A 22,041-nucleotide genomic window follows, 5' to 3' on the forward strand; every position below is an offset into this window, starting at 1 on the left:
AGTTCACAATTAAGGACATTTATAAATATGGTTCTATGTTAACTTCATTGCCTAGTGCTCTTTTTCCAATGAGTGGAGTTCGATGCTGGTTTCATTTCAGTTATGCAGGTGACATTGCCAGTGTATTAAACTGTGTGTCTATAGTTCAGACATTGTGATTTGTAGAAAATACTTATAAACTAGTATTCAGATATATTAAGAAAAAAATTCAGTCATGTCACAAATATCGATTGTTGGCTTACTATGGACCAGGCACTGTTTTGTTGTGGGCCGTTTCATGGAGACCTAGCTTGAGGACTGCCTGCCATCACATTTTTATGACAAAGGTAGATGATAAGCAGAGAATGAGATAGGTATATAATATTACGCCCAATACTGAGAAATGCTATGAAGAAAAATAAAACCGGGGAAGGGTTTAGCATGTCTGGGCTGGTGTTGAGAGGAACAGAAGGTTGGATAGTTTTTTAAAATTAAATTCATCGGGGTAATATTGGTTAATAACATATAAGTTTCAGGTATATAATTTTATAATACGTATGTTGTATATAATTTTATAATACGTAATTTTATAATCGGTATATTGCATTGTATGCTCACTGCTCGAAATCTAGTCCTCTGCCACCATGTGTTTGACCCCTCTTTACCTTCTTCATCCTACCCCCAACTCACTTCCCCTCTGGTAACCACAATACTGTTGTCCGTATTATGTTTGTTTGGTTTGTTGCTTTTTGTTTTATATTCCACACATGAGTGAAATCCTATGGTTCTTGTCCCTTTCCATCTGACTTATTTCACTTGGCATGATATTCTTAAGATCTACCCATGTTATAGCAAATGGCAGTATCTCATCTTTTTTATGGCTGAATAGTATTCCACTGTGTGTATATGTGTGTGTGTGTATATATATAAATATATATATATGTGTGTGTGTGTGTGTGTGTGTGTGTGTATGTATATATACACCACATCTTCTTTATCCAGTGGTTGAAAGACACTGAGGTTGCTTCCATGTCTTGGCTATTGTAAATAACGCTGCAGTGAACATAGTGGTACATATATCTTTACAAACAAGTGTTTTCAGATTTTTCTAGTAGATAACCCAGAAGAGGGATTACTGGGTAACACAATTTTTTGAGGAACCTCCATACTGTTTCCCGCAGTGGCTATACCAGTTTACATTCCCACCAGCAGTGTATGAGGGTTCCTTTTCTCTCATCCCCTCTAACACTTGTTATTTCTTGTCTTATTGATAATAGCCATCCTAATAAGTGTGAGGTGATATCTCATTGTGGTTTTGATTTGCATTTCCCTTATAGCTAGTGAAGTTGAGCATCTTTTCATGTATCCGTTGGCCATCTGTAGGTGTTCTTAGGACAAGTGTCCGTTAAGGCCCTTCTGGTTGGGTGTTTTTGATGGTGGGCTGGAAAAGCTTCTAGGAGGATAATTTTGCAGTTAGGACTGGATGAAGCCCTCTTTAGGTACAAAATTGTGACCTTTTATACAGAGTACAGGGAGTCTTAAGCCTTTAAAATTTTTAAATTTTGCCTGATATAGTAATAAATTCAAAATTCACTTTTTAGTCATTGCCTGTGTAGAGGCTTTGTGTTTTATTTTGTCTTAAATATAAACATAAATATTTAAGGGACAGTACCCATTTTCTAATTTGAATGCAGTTTGGTTAGTTGCTTTTGGAATTCTAATCTTTGGTAAGTACATCACCTAACCAGCACTCCTTCGTACCCTTCCCATAAGAGACCACTTGTTGATTAGGGATTCAGACCTATCGAAATTTTAAAGGAACGCTTTGACATACCTTAGATTACTTATTTGAGTGGGTAAACACAACCTTTCTTTTCTTGGCAGCAACTTGTCACCCATAACAAAGTACAAATGTGTCAAGACCAGCAGGCCACACTGACAGTCACCCTGCCATTTTAGGGGCATGTGTGGTTGAAAATTTTTTTTTTTTTCCTCAGAAGTATTTCTAAAGCTAGTCACTTGCCTATCTCTTTCTTTATTTTTGCCAACATGTTTTCTTCACCTTATTCTTTAAATTATTTTTGTTAAACTTTAGCCTCTCCCTAAGCTATACTAGCCATGTAATCACAGGCCTGATAAACTACTTCTAGCATTCTGATGCACCCATTTAAATTATATTGTTTCTGTATCACTTAAAATTGTTATGGTGCTACCAGTGGTGTGCTTACCCCTTACTGAGAAACTCTAATCTCAGCTTTTTTGTTATATGGAGTTGAATTTTGCTGAAGACTGCAATAACCCATTCAGACCACAGTTTTCCCTGTATTATAAATAATAGCTTTGTTATTCTAGTAACTTCGTGAGTAGAGAAATGGCTGTACAGACTCCAGAAATGCTTAGTTGGTTGATTGTATTCTGAAATCTCTGTTAATATTTGGGACAAACCCTAGGCAAAATTGTTTCGTGAGTTAACTTAGTAAATTAATAATTTTCCTAATAAATTTATGGTTTTATTATCTATCATCTTTCTGTCAACTTACTAATTCTGTTTAGTACTTTAACACATAAATTACCAAAGTAATGCATTGCTAATTATGGACTTGTCAGCACCAGTGAAGGTGGGGAGAAGTTATGGTTTTGGGGAAGGGGCCCTTTCTTGTCTCCACCAAATATACACGGTGAAGTCAGACATCTCTTCCAGTTATATTAAAACTGTCTTAGTAAACAGAAAAAAAACAACCCTGAAATAATTACTCAGTTAACTTTCTCAATATGTTACCTATTTCAAAATCAAAAGCTTGTAAAAAAAAAATGTCTACAATTCTCAACTAATTACTCTGGGATATAATAGGACTGATCTGCATCTAGTTCGATTCAAAAGGACTGAAATGATTGGTAAATATATGTGACTAAGAAATTTAACCTTGCTTATAGAGGTCATCCAGTTCTCCAAAGTAAAATTTTAGTCGCATATCTTGTACGCATCTGTTTATCCTTTATTGAAGCATGTATGCAACCCTTAAATAGATATTTATATGAATCCATCTACTGTGAGTTTAATGATAATATATATTAATTAGTATAAGAGTAATTATGGTTTTTTTAAAATTTATCGTTGAACCTTTTCTTGATTTCCTTTGTTCTAGTGTTACATTCTCTCTTTTCCTTTTTATTTCCCCTCTCATACCTTAAAGTATATTTGATTTCTGATATCACTCAAGGAAAAATTGGTTCTTGGTCCCTGTGGCAGAATATGCTTGTTTATAGAACATGTCATACATGAGGTACTCTATAGTTGAGTGTGTGGGATTTGATCAATAAATAAAAGATGGCTTGTTGTTATACAGGTTTTAAAAAGTTTGATTCTCACTGCAAAACTGTTAAAGTTCCCATTTTTTTTACTTGTTCAAGGAAGCTTATTATTATTATATGTTGAAATATAAGTCAGAAATTTACCTCAAATAATTTATCTATTAGCAAATATCTTTACAATAGTAATATTTTCTTCAATAATTATTTATGAACAACACATATTTCTAGGGCAGATATGTTGGCAAGAATTTTCACACTCTGGATGTTACCCTTACTCATTTCAACATTGTCTGTGTATAGAACAGAAATCCATTACTAGTTGAAGTAATGTTTTGGGAATTCAGTATTGATCCGAATCCTATAAAATCTTAATTTACCAAAACATTCAGTCATGAAGATTTTCACTCTTCCCCGAATAAAGAGAAAGATTACAAGACAATCTGATATCAGCAATTTAGTCACATCATATTATATAGAATATAATATGAATTTATTATCCTCCAGTGCCCTATATTGGGATGGAGCACATATTACCAGGTACAGCTAGACTAATAATACATGAAAGTTCATATCCATTCTTATTGCACATGTCCATGCCTGGCTAATTATAAATATTTTGATTATCATCTTTGCCTGTATATTTTACAATTAAATAGTTTTTTCTAACATAATATGTAGCTATAGTTCTTTCAGTAATACTCTTTGAGAAAAATAGGATTTCTCTGCTACAGAAATTAAAAATAACTGCAATACTCATTTGTGAGCATATTAGTAATTATAGTATATTTGGTACTTGAGTGGGACTAAGCCTTTAACATGGTAGAAAGGGAAAATAATCAACTGTAGAAATGAATTTTGTGGTTATATTTACACATAACTGTCAAGCAATGAAGATATTTCTAATGGTACCATTCTCCTTCCTCTATTGTTTGGACTCCTTAGATCATGATGAAATATTTTCTTGGGGTTGGGGATACATCTTTATATACATGTTTCTTCCTGTCAGTTTGAATAAAATTTATCAAGCATAAAAAAAACTCATCTAATATTCCAGGTACTGGATTTAAAAAAAATGGTTTTACAACCCTGTTGTCAGGGAGTTTATAACCTTAGGTGCAAAAGTACCATGAGATACAAAGTACTGAGACAATTCTAATGGAAAATTATTTAGCCTTATAGAGAAAGTGATATATGAATAGCAACTTAAACCAAGAAGGGTTTTGCTAAATTGCAGGGGTGAGGGCGTATGTGTCAAACCAAAGAAAGGGTTAGCGTGTGGGAAGTCCCAAGAGCTTGGAGCAGTATGGTGATGCCAATACCCGCCCAGCTCTTTGGAGCTCCTTTCTAAGAGGGAGGATGCTGGAATACAGCACTGGGAGAAACCAAAAGGATAAAATGTGTCAGTTCAAGACAAGGGGGAAGGCTCAAGAAAGAGGGAGTTGTAAATACTGTAGGAGTTCAAGTAAAGACAAAGACTGTGCATGCTCTTCGGATTTGGCTTTTCTGGGAGCGTTGAAGACTTGCTGAGTGCTAAAGTCATAGGTGTGGGGGTCACACTGACACAGATTCAAAAATGAATGGGAGAGGAAGAAGCAGAAATATAGTATGTGTAGATGACACTCTAGACATTTGTCTAGGAACGACGTATTAAGAAATAGGCAAGTAGGGTCCCCATTCTTTCTGCTGTGCCACTCCCTCCATTTTGGAGCTACTTCATCACTTTGAGAGTTAAGAAAGAGTTGAGGGATAGGCAGGGCATTCCTATATAGAGGGAGTATAAAGGGAAAGAAGTCTGGAGAAGGAGCAAGTCAAGGTGGAAGCTTAACTCCGGAGACGGGAAAACTCCTGGAAGAAAGAAGCAAGACACAGAAAGATAGTTTAAAGATGGGTGGTAGAAGGGTGAGAGAGCGTTCATGCCCAAGGGCCACTCTTTTTGACTGTGACATATTTATGACATATAAGATCATCTGCTATTGATAGTGGGAAGAACAGGGAGGAGGGACTTGAGAAGTGCTGAAATTTTGGAGAAGCTGCTCTGTGGAATGTGAGAGGGAGCTGTCCAAGCCTAGGGGGATTCCTAGAGAGTGGGAGGGAATCCAGTAATTTATAGAGGCAATGATGGGTATGTGTGTGTGTATGCGCATGTGTGCGCACATGTTTATGTATGTTTTTATGCGGGTGTGTTAATATGTATGTTTGTGTATTTTTGTGCCCTAAGATAATCCTAGTCCAGGTCTAGTCATCAAGTCATTTGATTTACCAAAGTTTACGGAGATCCACCTGTTCTTCATCACTATGCTAGGGTTACTGAGATGAGTAAGATTGTTTCTATCCTTGGGAACATGTAGTCTAGCGGGTCAGACATGGAAGGAAATAAAACACTGTGTAGAAGTACAGAGGTAATTCAGAGGAGGCAGTGTTGATATATGGATGAGTGGAGATGGAGGAAGTGATATCTTGGAAGCTTCTTGTAAAAAAAATGACCTCTTAGCTGGTTTCTGAAAGAAATGAACGATTGTAGGTGAGGAACTTCAAGATTCTGGAGAGAAGGACGAAAGAGTCAGTTGACCACAGATGTGGTACATGCTCGAGCCATGAAGTAGTTGAGAAATTATGAACTGGGGCAAAGATTCAGGAAAGTGGATGGAGCTTAGAATTTACAGCTGACTTGACTTTGTTTTTATAGAACTAAGAGTTAGGACTAGAAAAAAATTTAAAAACAAAAGTACTTCTTAAGCATTGGTATGAGTTGTTTCTTTTTAATGTTTCTCAAGAGTTATAGTCTTACTTTAACATTTTCCAAAACAAGTATCTGGTAGTTTTTTTTTTTTTTTTTTTTTTAATGTTAACAATGACAGTATTAACCCTAAAATAAATTTTTAAAAATTTTGCTAGCTAGCCATGTTTGTATGTACATTATATATAATCATATTTGATGTTCTGATTCAGTTGTACATTCTATATTCCATATTCTGATTTCCAAATTATAAATGCAGCATATGCCAATTGACCATTTTTGGCCCTTGAAGAAGTATAATCAAACACTACTATACTGTGTGATTGGATTGTGAAACTTTTAGAGTTATGAAAGCCTTGTTTTCTTTGTTGGTAACATTCTTAAGGGAAAAAAATCATATATACTTTTGTTTCTGTAACTAGTAAGCATTTTCCGAAAGTTTTTCCATCTGACTGGAAAAGTAAGTTGTAAAAGCAAAAATGCCTTGCCATAAGGAACAGCCTTGTGCCGAGCATTAGGCAATAGGGGACCCCCCCCCCACACCCCCCAACCTCCGGCTTCATTCGTACCTCTGAAGTGCATCACGCTGCCCAAATCAAATTGCTCACTTAATATTTAATGTTTCTGCGATAGAATCACTTTCTCCCTTGAGGTCGACTTCAGATTTGCCAGACACACTGACAACACTGCACTCCTTATTTTCCCCACATGACCTCAGCTTCTGCTTAAAAAATGTTCGAATAAAGGATGCTTTTGTTCATATCTCGCCTGCCTGTGATATATTGACAAAGTGTCTGCCGGCTGAATGGAATAGTTTTACAGTATGAGTGCGGCTTTCAGTGGAGGGGCAGGACTTGGGCTTTAGAAGGAAGTGAATTGGATAGGTCAGGAGAATGTACCATTTGTAAACACCCCTTTCCTTTTTTATTCACGTGTCAGGACAGCAGGGGCAGGCTGTTCAGTGCCCGTCCGTCCGTGCGCAGAGCCGGAGGGAAAGCAGCTTGGAAGTCAGCTGCAATTTTTAAACCTTGTTCCCCCGCACTCCAACCCCCCTCCTGGTAATGATCTTCAAGTGCTTAGACTTGTCTTAGAAGCTGTTTTGAAACTAACATGGTTTAGTCCACTAACTGCATGTTGGGTAAATTCAAAACCCACATGCTCGTCCTCTTGCAGTGGAATAAGTCACATCTGATGGACATTTTCTGTGCTTATAGCATAGTAATGAACGTCTGACAGGCGCGACCTTTCATAAGACAACCCACACTATTGGCTTTCTGCCCAGAATATTGCTGCAACACTATCTGTGATTGGTTATCTTTCTATCATGCATTGCTTCACAAGGGAAACGGCCCCTTTTTTTAATAAGTCTACGATGGCTGGCTGCAATATGCCTCACTGTAAGTATTGTGTGTGTGTGTGTGTGTGTGTGTGTGTGTGTGTGAGAGAGAGAGAGAGAGAGAGAGAGATTGAGAGAGAGATTAAGAGAGCTAGAAAGAGAGCTGACTTGAATATGACTTAGTCTGGTAGCACATGGCAAGGTTGTGATACTGTAGGACATCAGTGAAGTACTACTTAGTAAATCTTAACCTATCTCTTTTTTCTACAGGTTGGTACTAAGAAGTGCCTTTCCTGACGTCTCTGCTGCTTGGAACCGCTTCTAGAGCAGTCTCTGCTTTTGCCTTGCTTGCTGCCAGCTAGACTGTGACGACAGCACATCCACCCTCCACCTCTAGCCCAGACACCCCCATTTCTACTTGTAATCAAGAGAAAAGCTCTAAGTATCTGGCATTGCCCTAGGCTGCTTTAGTTTTAAAAGAAAAGTTTGCTGAAAAAGTAAGATATCTTCTGCCAGGAAATCAAGGAGGAAAAAAAAAAAAATCATTTTCTCGATTTTGCTCTAAACTGCTGCATCTGTCTATGCCAAACTAATCAATACCGATTGCACCACCAAACTCCATTGCAAATTCAGCTGTGAGGAGATTCCCTTTCAGACAACTTTGCTGAAAGCAGCTTGGAAAATCGGTGTCCAAGGGTCTGCCACGTTTTCATGCTTGCATTTTGGGCTCAAAATTGGCACTGGGAAGGGGTTACTGAGAGCACAAGGCTGATTAGAGGCCCTACTTTTAAACGTTCATCTACTTAAGATCCTAGTATTTCTCTAAAAACCAAAACCTCTTTGAATTAACAGTTTCATGCTGTGAATTTCTAGTGGGAGATCTTTTCCTTGATATTGACAACACAATTTTCCATGTACTTTTAAAGCAGGGAGTGGGGGAAAAGTATTTTGAAGGGGACATTTTCATCATCATTTTACAGTTTTATCAGTTCAGCCTTTTTTTTTTTTTTTTTTTTTTGGTTGCTGTTTTTTTTTGGGGGGGGTCGGGTTTGTTGGTTTCACTGAAAATTTTAACTACCTGTAAAATCTAAACATGGCTGTTAGTGTCACACCAATTCGGGACACAAAATGGCTAACACTGGAAGTATGTAGAGAGTTCCAAAGGGGGACTTGCTCACGGCCAGACACGGAATGTAAATTTGCACATCCTTCGAAAAGCTGCCAAGTTGAAAATGGACGAGTAATCGCCTGCTTTGATTCATTGAAAGTGAGTAAATGTTATATTATTTTAAGGATATGCAATAATTGAATAAAGGGGATATAGACTTAGTTCGCTGAGTTTGGAACTATGGATTTGCTAATAGTTTAGTTATATGGTGTGTTCTTTTGGATGATATTGCGGTAGGGGGGGTCTTTACTGTGAAGCAGTAGAACCAATTCTGGCCAAACATGTTTGTTATGAATAACTTTATCAGTCCTTTAATGCTATGACTTTTTTTTCTAGAGCAGAAGGTGTCAGCATACGTTTTACTTGGTAATAGCAAAGTCAGCGTCTGTCTATAGGAATAGTAAGTGTAGATACAAGTGTGTGTTAGCAATATGCCTGGATTATGTACAAAGCCATGGCAGTAGGTGAAAGAGGATGGTTTGATTTTGCTTGTTTCTGAAGGTGCTGAACTGTCATGAAAGAATAGCATATTTTAAGTCACCTAAACTTGGATAGGCGTTTTATATTAATATTTTGACATTATGGCTCTCCTTTTGACTGTATGAGCATATAATTTTAAGGTTAGAAACTGCATTTTGTGGAAAGTATAACTAGAAGTAAAGTTTTGGCCAGCTGCTACAGTACACTGAGGCATAAACTTTGTTAAATGTGAGTTTTATAAATAAGTAGAAACTCTTAAGCACTATTATTAATTCGATATTTTTAGCTTCTAAAATTCTAATGTGAAGGAATTCAGCAGTTTATTTTTTGTTAGATCCTGATTATTTTTTATTTGTAACTGTCTCAGCTAAAAGTATTAAAAGTTAGATTTTGTGGACACTGTAATACTAAAAGATTTACTTTAACAAATCTTGACTTACAGAAATGTTACTGGGTTTGTATTCAGGTATCAAATTTGAAAATGGGTTTTTTAAAAGATAGCATACATGTCTTCTTTATCTTGACATGCAAGGTCATGTATAGAAATGTGAAGAGTCCTGGGTATTCTACCTCCCTGGTTTAATTCAATTGCCTTTGAATACTAATGTGCCAATATAATTCACTCTCAAACTTCGAGATTGGCACCTCTATCGTATCTACACATACAGAGAAGTAGAAGTCTTATAGGTCCATGTTGTGTTTTGCAAATAAAAATAGTGCTATAATATTAATGATTTCTTTAAGAAATAGGAGTGAATTAACTGAAATAGTTCATCTATAAGTTAACTCATAACTCTCTTTGGTGTTATGAGTTAGCTTGGGGGTTAACTATTTCAGTTAATTGCTTTTTGGTCCAGATTGGGGTGCTAACTTTGCTAAAGTTTTTTCCAAAGACTCCAGAATAGTAATCTTCACAGTAGGATACAAAAAGGAGGAGGCATTAACGAAAACAAAGATATTGTATAATGTTAAATTATTCTGAATGCCATTGTCCTGAAGATCAGTAAGCAAAAGTTATAAATTATCATCGGGCCTTTTTCTTTCTTTGAAGACATCAGTGAAGGACACAGTGGTTGTACATTTGCCAAAACGTATTCCTAAATCCATGCTGACTGAATTTGGGTGTAATTAGAGACCGGGACCCATAAAATGAGGGGCAAAGGGCTAATTACACTTGTCGGTAAACAGCTGTGTCCATAAGTAACCCTGTTTTGACCCAATTACTAGTAAATCCAATTTTTAATCCTATAGACAGTTGATGGTGCACTCTGGCTACAAAATGAAGGACATTTAACTTGTCTGTGACATTGAGTGGTTTCACAGAAGACTTGCCTCCACAGCATTTGGAAACATTGTGAAACATTAAAATTCAGTTGCTATTTTTCCATCTCAAAATATTTTTTTAGTCGCTGCTCACTTGTGGCCACAGAACAGTCTCCCTTTGAGTAAAGCGGCAGCATTGCTTAATGGCACGCTGTGTGGTTAACGAGATTCAACTGCCACATCAAGGACTTTTTTTAAATAATAATTTGAATATTTTAAATTTATTTACAAGGCGAACTCATTATAGCAGCTAATCCATGCAAACTCTGTCTTTATTCTTTGTCTTGCTAAGAGAAACTGAAATTTAATTTATAGTCTAAAACTTGGTATCCAAATATTTTGATTTGGATAAGAGGAAGAAAACACAAATGTATTTATGGAGAAGTTTTATTCCCAGAATAATAGCTCCTTGAATGTGAGTGAAATAACTGTGTTAAGAATTAATTAAAATTTTTTTTGAATATTTAAGTATTCAAGTTTTAAAAACCATGTTTTTTTTCAGTATATATTTCGAACTAACACGTGATTTTTAATAGTGTGTAGCATCTTACCTTTTATATAGAAGTCTTCCTGTGTTCAGTTTTGTGGCTAAAATAGATCAAAAACATACTTTAAAGCAGTTAGAGTAACTCTGTGACTCATGCTTGAAGTTCTGAAATTTAGGAGCATTATGAGGTTTCCACGCCAGTAACGGCTAGATCATTTGTATTGTCTCAGAGAGTGAAACGGAAGAATTTAGAAAACTCATCACATCCTGACTTCTTTAATAAAATGTGTTCTGTGTATTGCTACAATCCATAGTCCAGCCTTTTCTGAGTTCTTGAGCCATGAGATGGAGGTAGCCTGTGTAATCTGCTATTTTTAGCAAGTTAGGAAAGCAAACCAAATACTCTCTGAGAGGACCCTGTGAAATGGCTGTACCCTTCAGCTGTGCTGTTTCAGACTTTGGCCAGGCTCCCAGGTGACTTACGTTTAGCAGACTTCTACTTAGAGGAAGAGAAGTCATTTCATTAAAAACAGAAGTTAAACAGTTCAAGAAAGTATTTATGTAAAATAAATCAATTGGCATATTACTAAAGGTAATAGGAAGAAAATTAGCTGATAGTATTTTAGTTGCATATTGGTGGTTTTAAAGTTTAAATAATGAACTTAGATTAAATTTACTGCATGAGAGCAGAATTCTGTATCATAATAAATGTGTTGCTAAGTAAAATGAGAATACACGATAACGAGGAATATATATATTGATTAAATATATTGGAAATAGAATGATAACAGTAAAAGAGCAGAAGCTGCAGTAATATGTACTAGTTTATAAAATATTTTAATCACTTAATTTTTCTCAATTTTGCTTTTACATTTGTAGTCAATTTGGAATAGTCTAAACGTATACACAAATTGAGAATTAAATTGCTTACAAACTATGGATTTGAGTGTTTTAGCTACTTCAGAAATCCTGAACATCTGAAAAAGTACATTATTTTATGCTGGAGAAGATTTTTTTTCATAAGGTTTGTGAAAGGGATAACAGAATAGAAAAATATTACAAGAAAAATATTAATACTACAAGCTGCCTTTAGAATAGTATATATCAGAAGCGGTTATTTAATTAATAGTTAATGGCAGGTTACATGCTTTTTTTCAGTAACAGTCTCCCAACTAATATTTTAAGCAGTTGATGAAAAGTAGCCTACAGAATGTGTTTAATGTGATGCCCAGTTATTTTAAAAAACACTTTTACTATATGATCGGCAGAAATAGACTAACGCTTATTAATTCATTTTCCAGTATCCATTCATTTTTCAGGTCCTGGCAGTGGGGGGATATAACCTTTATGTTTATTATCTATTTTCCAAAAATCTAGCAAAACATTTATCTTCAAAAACTGTAGTAGTCGCTTGTTCTCTTATCAAATTAGACAATTTTAAGAAAATTAAGCATTCATTTTACTGTTATATACATTTGCGTGTATAGATAGCACAGCAGATCATATTTATTTTAGACACATTGGAGATCAGATTCCACTGCAGAGTGGCATGGAATCAAGGGCACTGAGTGAACGAATACGTTTAAAATGTATCTGAACCTCACAGAATATATGAAGTACAGAAATCAGCTATTAGAAGACCCAAATAAGTAAACATCCACATAGATGAACGACTAGAAAACTCAAAGTCAGTAAGGCAAATCAAGTCTCTAGATGGTCACATGGGAATAGGTTAGCATAACTGGACATTGTAAAGTGGTCCTGAAGGTCTTTACTGTTAGATTTTAGAAGATCCTCCATTATTAGCACAGTGTGTCTTCAGCTTCAACTTCAAGTTGCCTGCTGTGCTGCTCTTTCTGAAACTCCAGCATAGTCGTTTCATACTATCTTGTAAGCCTGTTTAACCTGATAATTCTGACAAAATGATACCTGAAAGTTTCAGACTAAATGTCCAGTTTTCTATGAAGGCTTTTATCTCGTAGGCTCCTAATTGGAATAACTTTTACCAAGAATTTTCTTGTTATTGTTTGTTTTTTTACTAATGACATCTATGCAATAGTACAACTTTGACACATTACTCTATATGAGTACATATTCAATATGCCTTTCAGTGACAGGTTGAAACAGGACTTCCATGTTTCCTCCCAGTATCTTAGGAGATGAACTAACTGTAGGGCATAATTTATGTAGCAGTGTAAAACTTCCCATAGTATTCTCTAAGTGGAAACTTCACAACTTTCTAAAGAGTACCCTGTGAATGTGCTGCGATGTTATCACCTCTGACATGAACCTTTCTTTAATGAAATTCTTAATAGCTATGGTTGCTTTAGTAATACGACTTTATTCATTTACCTATTTATATTCTTATAATTAGAATTTTTTAGCAAAATATTTTTAAAATAATACAGATTTTTAAACTTTTGGACAAATTTCAAGTCGTGTTTTGAATCATGCTGCCTAAGGCACTAATTCTAGAACTAGTTGATTTGTTTCCTTCCATAAGATTTTGGTACACTGCTTCTATTTTTATTGTTCTCATTAAACCTTGTTTCAATTTGTATGTGTGACAAACTGAGAACAATTTAAACCTGAAGCAATGTGGCACTGACAATTAAGTTCAAGCTTTAATTGTAACTCAGACTTCTAAACTTAATGTAAAATTCTGATTCCATGCATAGCCACAAGACAATTCCATGTACAAGGCTGTTACTGAGTTAAAAGAGTCCATGTAGTGTGGGGTAACTCTGTTCAGGATGTGTGTGACACACACCCGGTTCACGTGAGAAGTGAGAAACTGAGTATTTCTTAGATCCAGCACAGACACCTAGGGACCTAGTTTGAGAAGCTTATCCTGTCATTTTTCTTGCCAAGGATCAGCAGAGGATTTCAGCTATCAACATTGTTAATCCGCTACCTTTCATTCTGAGCAATGTTTCTGCCTTCCCACAGACTTAGACAAAATTTTCTTACAAAGAGATCCTATTGAAGAAATTTTGAGGTTCTAAATTTTTTTTTTAAACTTTAGCAGGAACACATTCCGTGCTTCAGGTTAGGGTAGCAATTTTCTATGTTAACATGCCAAAAATTGTGTCAGTGGAAGTGGATAACTAAACAGATAACTTTGGTTTAGCATTAACAATAGTTATTGATATGCAGAAATTTTAGTCAGAGCAACTGGAAAGACTTGTTAGAAATGCTTAGTTGTTTGAAACATAATAGATTATTAGAATAGTGATTTCTCTGAATTTTACTATAAATAATTCTAGTGAGAGCTTCTGAGTAATATTTATAATAAACTACAGAATTTTTATCTAATATTTCTTATAAAAATAACATCAAATGCATATTACCTACCATTTTATTCATACTCTCTTGGCACATTTTTGAAAGATTTTCACTTTGAGATAGAGCTTGATTTGTTAGAGATAAAACTTTCTATATTTTAAGGACTTGTGTTTTGAAAAATGCTGATAGTTATAACTTTTCTTATATATTATAATTTGATTGAAAGGCTGTCTCCTGGATACTTTGTGGCCTTGGCTGTCTCTGACCTCTATTCCTCTTGTGTTTTATCTCTGAGTTATTTCCAGCTTCCTAATTGTCCACCTTTCTAACTGTTGGTTCCGATCCCTCTTTATATTTTTCTCTGGAGTCACAGAGAAATGATTTAGACATTTTGTTTTTAAGGAATTATATCCATATTGAGTAACAGAGACACCTTTCCTCCCTAGCATGTGGCATAAACCAAATTAAGGGTTTATAATTCAGTCAGTTGTCCAGGCCTATATGATGACTCCATAGTTATTAAAACATAAGTTTCTTCACCCTTAGTTCCTGAGGGGCACATGGATTTCAATTTTAAGATTGTAAGATGGCCACTACGGTGTCAGACATCATGTCTGCGATTCCAGGAGGCAGGAAGAGGCGAGGGCAAGAGACCACAACCTGGCCCATGTGGGCTCCTTTAAATAAATGTCCTTTAAGCTTTACTCAGCAATTATTCCTGGTCTCTCATTGGCTGATATGGGTAGCAAGGAAAGATGGGAACTGTAGTTTTCAAACTGTTGCTTGGCTTAAAATCAGGCCTCTGGTAGGTAAGGTAGAGGGGGAGAATGGATTTTTAGGTGGGCAGTCACTGGGATGGGAAAGTAAGAGAGATTTTTTTCCCTCAGAAAACTTCCAGAATCAAGTACCTTTCCCTGAAAAACACCTGGGTGTGGGAGTAGTTTAGGGGAGACCTCTGTTAAAGAGAAGCATATCTTCTTCTCTTGGCAAACTTGTCATCACTTTTGTCTTGGTGAACCCAAATTGTCTTTTTTTCTTTCAAATTGTGATATATTTAGTCAATAAAACCTAGCATATCACAAGTGGATTGATTTTTACTTACATAGAAAAAGAAAATTGCTTCAGTTTTTATTTTTCTTATTGCCAGTGAATATTTATATATACAGTTACATGTTTATAACTGGAATATAACAGGAATGCCAGTCATAAAAAACAGGTCTCACATGATTTTATTTGACAGAAGGATCTGTAGTTACTCTGAGAGCTATTTCTGCTTCTTCTGCAAATGTACTTGTTTTTTATTTCCTCTGTATGAAATGAAATCAAATGAGTTAATATTTATTGAAAATTACTATATGCTGGCCAGTATTTTCAGTGTTTTTAAATTTTTCATAGTATTTAATCCTCACAAAAACTCTTTGAGAGAATTACCTATGTTTTACAGATGGTCATGCTATAAAAGGTGATATGTACAAGATCACTCAACCAGTAGCATGTGAACTCCAAGCCTGGTAACCTGATGATTTCACAGCGCTTTTAGCCACTTTCCTATGAAACATTGCTTCTACATTTACTTCACATCCTAAGGACTCAGGAGTACTTAAGAATAAAATTTTATATTTAAGGCTAATTTACTTTACAGGACCTAAAACAGTAAATACTGAAAGTAATTATCTTTCATTCAACAAACGAATCAGTGAATGAACACAAGATAGCAACAAGAATGCTGCCACCGGCTTTCAGAGATTATATATCTGTTCTAAATATACAGCCATACAGGAAAAAAGGTTGTAAATTAGTCATCTTAAATAAGTAGTCATTTGATAAACTATATACCTGCCTCCCAATAAAAAAAAAAAAAAGGCATATTCCAAAGTTTTAATTGTTTAGAAAGCACTTTCCCACAGAAGCAATGTGGTTAAGTCATCAGGCCAAACCTGGGAAGTAAACGTAAGGCATTGGATGCTTGAATTACAGCCCTGTACAAATAGTACCCTGGAAAGTCTGCTGATTAATTAAACCCAGGAGGCTCTGCAGAAACACTATGAGTACCATCTTATCATAAATCTTAAGTACTACCAGCGTCATAGACCCCACCTGTTTTTGTCAAATTGTTTCTAGGGAAAACAGGTAATTCACCTTTCAGTTTGGGGCTCCAGAAATTCACCTATGCCTAGTGCATAAGAAATGTCCTTTCCCAGACTTCTGTGAAACTTCATGCAAGCCAGTGCAAAAGTTTCCCCCAGCTCCGAGTCTGGGCTGCTCCTGTTCCCTGAAGCTGTTCCCTTTCAACAAGGCAGAGGCTTAGAATCAACAGGGCTGAGACAGGGTAGTGGGTGAAGCGCTGCAGCTCCAAGTTTTCCCAGGCTGGGAAGACTTCGTCAACTTGTCTTCCAAGTAACCTCCTTTCTTTTCTTTCTTCTTCTTTTTTCTAAGGACTCAGCCTACTTCCTTTTTCAATGTACGGCTTGTTGGTCCTAAGTCTGGTCCACCATGGAACTTAAAACAGCTCCTCCCCATTTTCTTTCCTTTCTGAAATTTTCAAAAGTTTTAACTATTGTTTTGGTACAGCTATTGTATTTAGCTGTTGCTTTCTTTCTAATTAGTAGTAGCAATAGGGAAATAGGTGGATCGTAAAAATATCAAACCAAAACAATTTTTTTTTTTCCTGGCCATTGTATCACTGGATATAATGAAGGGATCGGCAATAAAAAACCAGATGTGAGGAAAAGGACATTTAGGAGATGATAGGGGATGGGGACTCCACATTTCAAAGAGTAGAACTTAGACACTTCCTACATCAAACTTTGAGAAAGCAGATATTTAAACGCGTTCCTCAGGGGTGAAGTGCTAATAGGGAGACCCCTGTGTTGGGTGGCAGAGGCGCAGTCTGGAGGGTGGGGATCTTCACAGCTGCAGTCAGAGGGTCCGTGGAAAAGAAACTCAAGGAAGGGAGAGAGAAATGTCTCCTGTGGTTTATCTTTCCTTTCTTCCCTCCCCTCCCTCTCACAACTACTGATTCTGAGACTGCAAGTGGAAAGAGTAGGACAAGAGGGAATCCCTAACGAGAGTTTCCATAGTCACAGGCCACCAGACTGGGGCAGCTGTCTGATCATCATTGGTCGGTTGCGAACCACTTATATCTTAACCCTAGGTTATAGTTTTAGTCCCAGTAACATTCTTTTGAAGCTCTCTAGACTTATTCAACAATATACATATTTTAATTTTTGTTATTAGGTTGAGACTCACTAATTATTAAGATCTAGTACCCTGTGTTCTCAAGACCTCATATGATGCCAGGCCTCTTAAGTTAGAATTTGTCTCTGTGTAAAATTCCAGCTTAGTGTTTAGGCTTCTGGATTCCAGAATCCCTTATACTTAAGTCCAGGCCGTTCTCCAATAAGGCAGGAAGCATCTGTGTTAATAGTTGACAGTAAATTACACAAAGCAAAACATGGAAAATTAAAGTTAGAAAAGCTGGGACGCTTTTCTATCATTTTCAATTTTCTGCACAAGCACGGACATAATCAGTGTTTAGGATCTGCTTGTGATGGATAAATTACATCTGTAATTCATTCTTTTCCATGTTATTGCATTCAGAAGATAATTTGCTTTCAGATATCTTTGCTCATCTAATATTCTAAAATTGTTCATAGGCTGAAAATAAGTCTAGTAACATCTAATCCCAGGAAGCCTTTATAATTGAATGGTGTTAGTTTACCAAATGAGCCAAAAACAAAAAAAGGTTTTGGAGAAAAACCGGAGCTAAATTTATCATGCCTGAAATAAGATTCCTTTTTGGTAGATGACATTGCTTTTCATAAAACAATTCTTTAAAGGAGGCAACCGAGAAGTGAACCATGAAGGAAGAAATAAGTAAAGAATTCATTATTTATATAAAAAGTCCTGTTAAGAAAGACCTGTATTCTGAATGACCTATCTTTCTTCACATTATCTCGTGTCATTTCATGGCTAAGTGGAAACTAATGAAATCCAAATCTAGCCATGAGAAAAGATTATCATCATGATTTTATTTATTGAACTTTTTTTTTCACTATTATGAACTTTTCCTCCCAGACATTGCCTTCCATGAATCATAGTGGAGTAATAAATCGAAAACAAATGTCCACATGAGAAAATGCACTATATTAAAAAACAAAAACAAAACTTAAACTCAGATGAACTAAAGAGTCATTATCCACATCGAAGAAGAACCATGCAAGTTTTTGCATGGTGAGTTCAATTTAAGCGGCTCCCCCTAAGCCTTTAAACTATGATTAACATATAGTAGCTTAACATGTAATATATGTATAATGAGTTAGTGATAAATGCAAAATTATTTGATTTTTTTTTTAAGAATCTTTGTTAGCTACTTTTGTCTTCTGTATTTCCCATTAAGGATGAATAACACTGGAGGAGGGTTTTTCACTAGAAACACGTTATTTTTATACTGAAGGTTTAAGAATTTGAAGAAACTGAAGATCAAACTATATGCCACTTCTTCATCTTAATTAAAGGAAAATACTCCATTCTTCCTCCCCCTTTTCATCATTTATTACCTGCTATGTACCAGATACTGTGTTAGGCAGGCCTGCCTTGCAAGTGTGAATGACATGCAGAACCTTTGCCCTTTTGGGTACTGATAGACTAGTGGTTGCTATTAGCTTTCAGCTTCTGAGAAGTGCGATGAAGATTATAATGATCATAGAATAATAAAACATTGTTTTAATCTTTCTATTCTTTAGTTTTATAATGTCCCAATAGACACAGATTTGCCCATGTGAAATCCAAGTAGGCATTAAATATCCTCATATGTGTCTGAGAGGTTTGTTTTGAAAAACATTGGAATCAATTACGTAGTCAGTTTAGGAGGGGCAGATGAATTCCAGTTTAACTTGTTTGAGGTAGCCATATTATGAAGCATGGCACAGTGATCTTATGCATACAGAAATATAGTGTTAGTTATTAGTTTCCATAGAGTGACAGACATATTTAGGCAAGTTTTTGTTGAATCACTGTTAGTGCCTGGATTTAAGACAACTGTAATTTTTAAAACATACTCACTTGTACTTTTTCTGAATTCTAATAACTATCCCTGAATAATTATTCACATATTTTTTTCATTTAATATGGGAAATATACACTATATTGTTAGTGGAAGGCTGATGTACAGAGTCTGAACCTTAGGTCAAGAAGAATTTTAAAAGTCATGCCAAACTGGAAACAGTATAGAAAATCAGAATACGCTGTTCTGAGGAAAACAAAAATGAATTTCAGAATTTTAAGACAAAGCTTGGAAGTGAAGTAAAGGTCACCAGATAAGGAAGTTTTCATTTCTTAAATGTCCTTATGATTATTTTTTTTGTATAAAATAGAATATTCCTTCTTATTCAAGGAAGTAGTATATTTGATGTTTTTCTAATGCATAGAACCCTGATACATTATTTTGTTAAGAGGCCGAGATTTTATTCTTTTTAGTTCATGAGTTACTGGGTATTTATAATATCAGAAACGAAATGCGCTTAAAAATTTTTATAAGTTGTACTATATGAAATTAAATCTAGATAGTGATTCATATTATGTCTTTCTGTGTCACACTCATTTATTACAACTATTAATATTATTTAAAAATTAGCTAGAAGTAAAATTTTAGAAATTTTAATTATTTGTTTAGTGCTTACTTTATTAACAATGCTGAAATATCTAGGTCCAGTAAGAGGAAAATTTTTCACATGAATACCTTAATTTTAATAATGTATTTAAAAAAGCACATCAATTCTTTTTAAGACCTTTGCATTATATATAATTGAAATAAAATTGACTGTTAATATAAGAATCACTGATTGCATTTTGTTCATATGACAAAAAGAGCATATTTGTTTTTAGAAGAACATGAATTTAAAATTGTGAAATTCCTAGGTTTACTGGGTATTTAGTAAATATTAGTTTAAATTATAATCTTGGACTGTTAAAAGATGTTTCTCAAATATTAGTGTTTATTGTATGATTCAAAATGCTCTCTGAGAAATATGTAATTATTCTCAGAGCAGATCATTTGGATGAATAATAGCTTGAACGAAAAGGAAAAGAAAACCTTTAACATTAATAGCTAGTATTACAAAGATCCTTTCCTTAAATGATTAGAAACTCAATGCTTTTGGCCATTTTCTTGAATGTATCAATTTAGTCAAATAGCCAGTTAGAAATAATTTTAACAAAAGTGATCATCTTTAATATATAAATTCAGACTTGGTTTATAAGTCAGACTTATATTGTGTCCAGAACCAAATTGATCATAGGAAGAAGTAAGCAGTATTCCTTGTCTTTTGATTTAATTTTTTTTAGACATTTTCATCATTAGTTTTATTTTGGGGTGGGGGGTGGGGGAATGTTTTCATAGTGCCTCAATTGGCCTCTATACTCTTTTCCTTGGGAAAAAAAATACAATGAATATTATTTTATTGCAAATAAACTATTTTTGGTGCCAGAAATAGTAAGAATGTGGCCACTGGTGGTTACCATTTAGTCCCAATACTATCTTGGAATTTTTATTCAAAGAAAGAGCTTCAGAATAATTACAAAAAGTCACATACAAAAATGTGTAGGTAGACAAGTTTTTTTATGGCAAAGAGTAAGACCCAGCTAAGAGCCCAAACCATGAATTCAGCTGGTTTTGGGTTTGATTCTATCATTCGTTTCCTGGTAACTTTGTGCCAGTCACTTTACATCCCCAAGTTTTAGTCTCCACCTCTACAAAATGAGATAAGTACTACTGCTTTGAAGGTCTGTGAGGATTCAGTGAGATCAGTTATATAATATTCAACATTTCATGCAGTGTCTCATGCAGGGTAAATACTCCATAAATGGTATTTGCTAGTGTTGTTCTTGTGTGACTGCTGAAATTTGGTCTGTGTTATCTTTCTCCTTACGAGAAGAACTTTGCCTTATGCCAGAGTAAATATCATGTCAATTCGAATACTGTACTACAAGTATCTTTGTGTTACTTCATTAAAAACAATTAAAAATGACTTTTATCTGGAATATGTATAAATGTGCATTATCACACACTAGCTTATTTATTTACCTGTTTGTTATCTAGAGAAAATACCCCTTAACCTCTTTACATGTGTACAACTTGACTTTAAGTTTACTGGGATAGTATTAATAAAAGAATTCAGTATTTACATCATTGTCTGTATCTGAAAACTTATTTTATAAATGCAGTTATCCATGAATGAAAAAGTGATTGTGACGATCTGTTCCAACTTGAATTTCATTTAAAACTTAATGCCTCTTTAGCTCTATGCTGCTGATCTCTAATAATTCGCATTTGCTATGTCAGATACTATAATATTATATAATAATATAAAATACATGTTATTTATGTAAATTTCTTTCTAAAAGACTCACCTCAGATTGTTCTTTTCAAAATTAAAATTGACATTTATTCAGTAAAGTACCTACGCAGAGTAGATGTTTCAGTGTTACAGCTCAGTTTTTCATGATTGGCACTATTTCTACCTTGTTCTTTTGGTACCTATATAAATTTACTTGGTAAGATATCTACTGCTTCTCCAAGCATTTGAGTCTGTGATATTCTGTTCATCACATTTTTTCCCAATGTCAGTATTACCCAGAATTGCTAGGGACCCAATTGTAGCCCTGTAAAGCGGTATCTTTTGCTCTAAGATATTTAAAGGTGCTGCCCCAAATCACAAATTTGAGACCTTCGACTTTGGTTAGAAATTTGGAGAGAATATGCTTTTTTTTTTTTTTAGCAAGTGAGGGAAAAAAATCCTGATTCCTGCATTTATTTGTCCTTTAGGAATATAATACAGCCTAGTAGTTTCTGTCACCTACTCTGGGTTTTCCTTGGCATATGTAAATGTTGTTATATTCTAATTTCGAATATGAGTTACGCATTTACTGTTTGA

The 22,041-nt window shown here is 35.1% G+C and overlaps 1 protein-coding gene across 26 annotated transcripts in view; it reads left to right on the forward strand.

Moving 5' to 3' along the window:
- MBNL1 (muscleblind like splicing regulator 1) overlaps window positions 1-22,041 on the forward strand; it is a 190,525-nt gene that overhangs the window by 44,480 nt on the left and 124,004 nt on the right. For 12 of the 26 annotated variants that reach the window (XM_036218714.1, XM_036218724.1, XM_036218715.1 and 9 more), the window contains exon 2: window positions 7,635-8,631. The exons of 7 other annotated variants lie outside the window; for them this stretch is intronic. In XM_036218714.1, the coding sequence (XP_036074607.1) occupies window positions 8,458-8,631 (174 nt within the window). In that variant the 5' untranslated portion in view covers window positions 7,635-8,457. Of the gene's footprint in view, window positions 1-6,175; window positions 7,426-7,634; window positions 8,632-22,041 lie in introns of those variants that run through there. 7 more of the 26 variants (XM_036218723.1, XM_036218732.1, XM_036218725.1 and 4 more) reach the window with 4 other exon arrangements.

This window comes from Rousettus aegyptiacus, unplaced genomic scaffold (assembly GCF_014176215.1).
Source record: "Rousettus aegyptiacus isolate mRouAeg1 unplaced genomic scaffold, mRouAeg1.p scaffold_m13_p_4, whole genome shotgun sequence".
Classification (NCBI taxonomy): domain Eukaryota; kingdom Metazoa; phylum Chordata; class Mammalia; order Chiroptera; family Pteropodidae; genus Rousettus; species Rousettus aegyptiacus.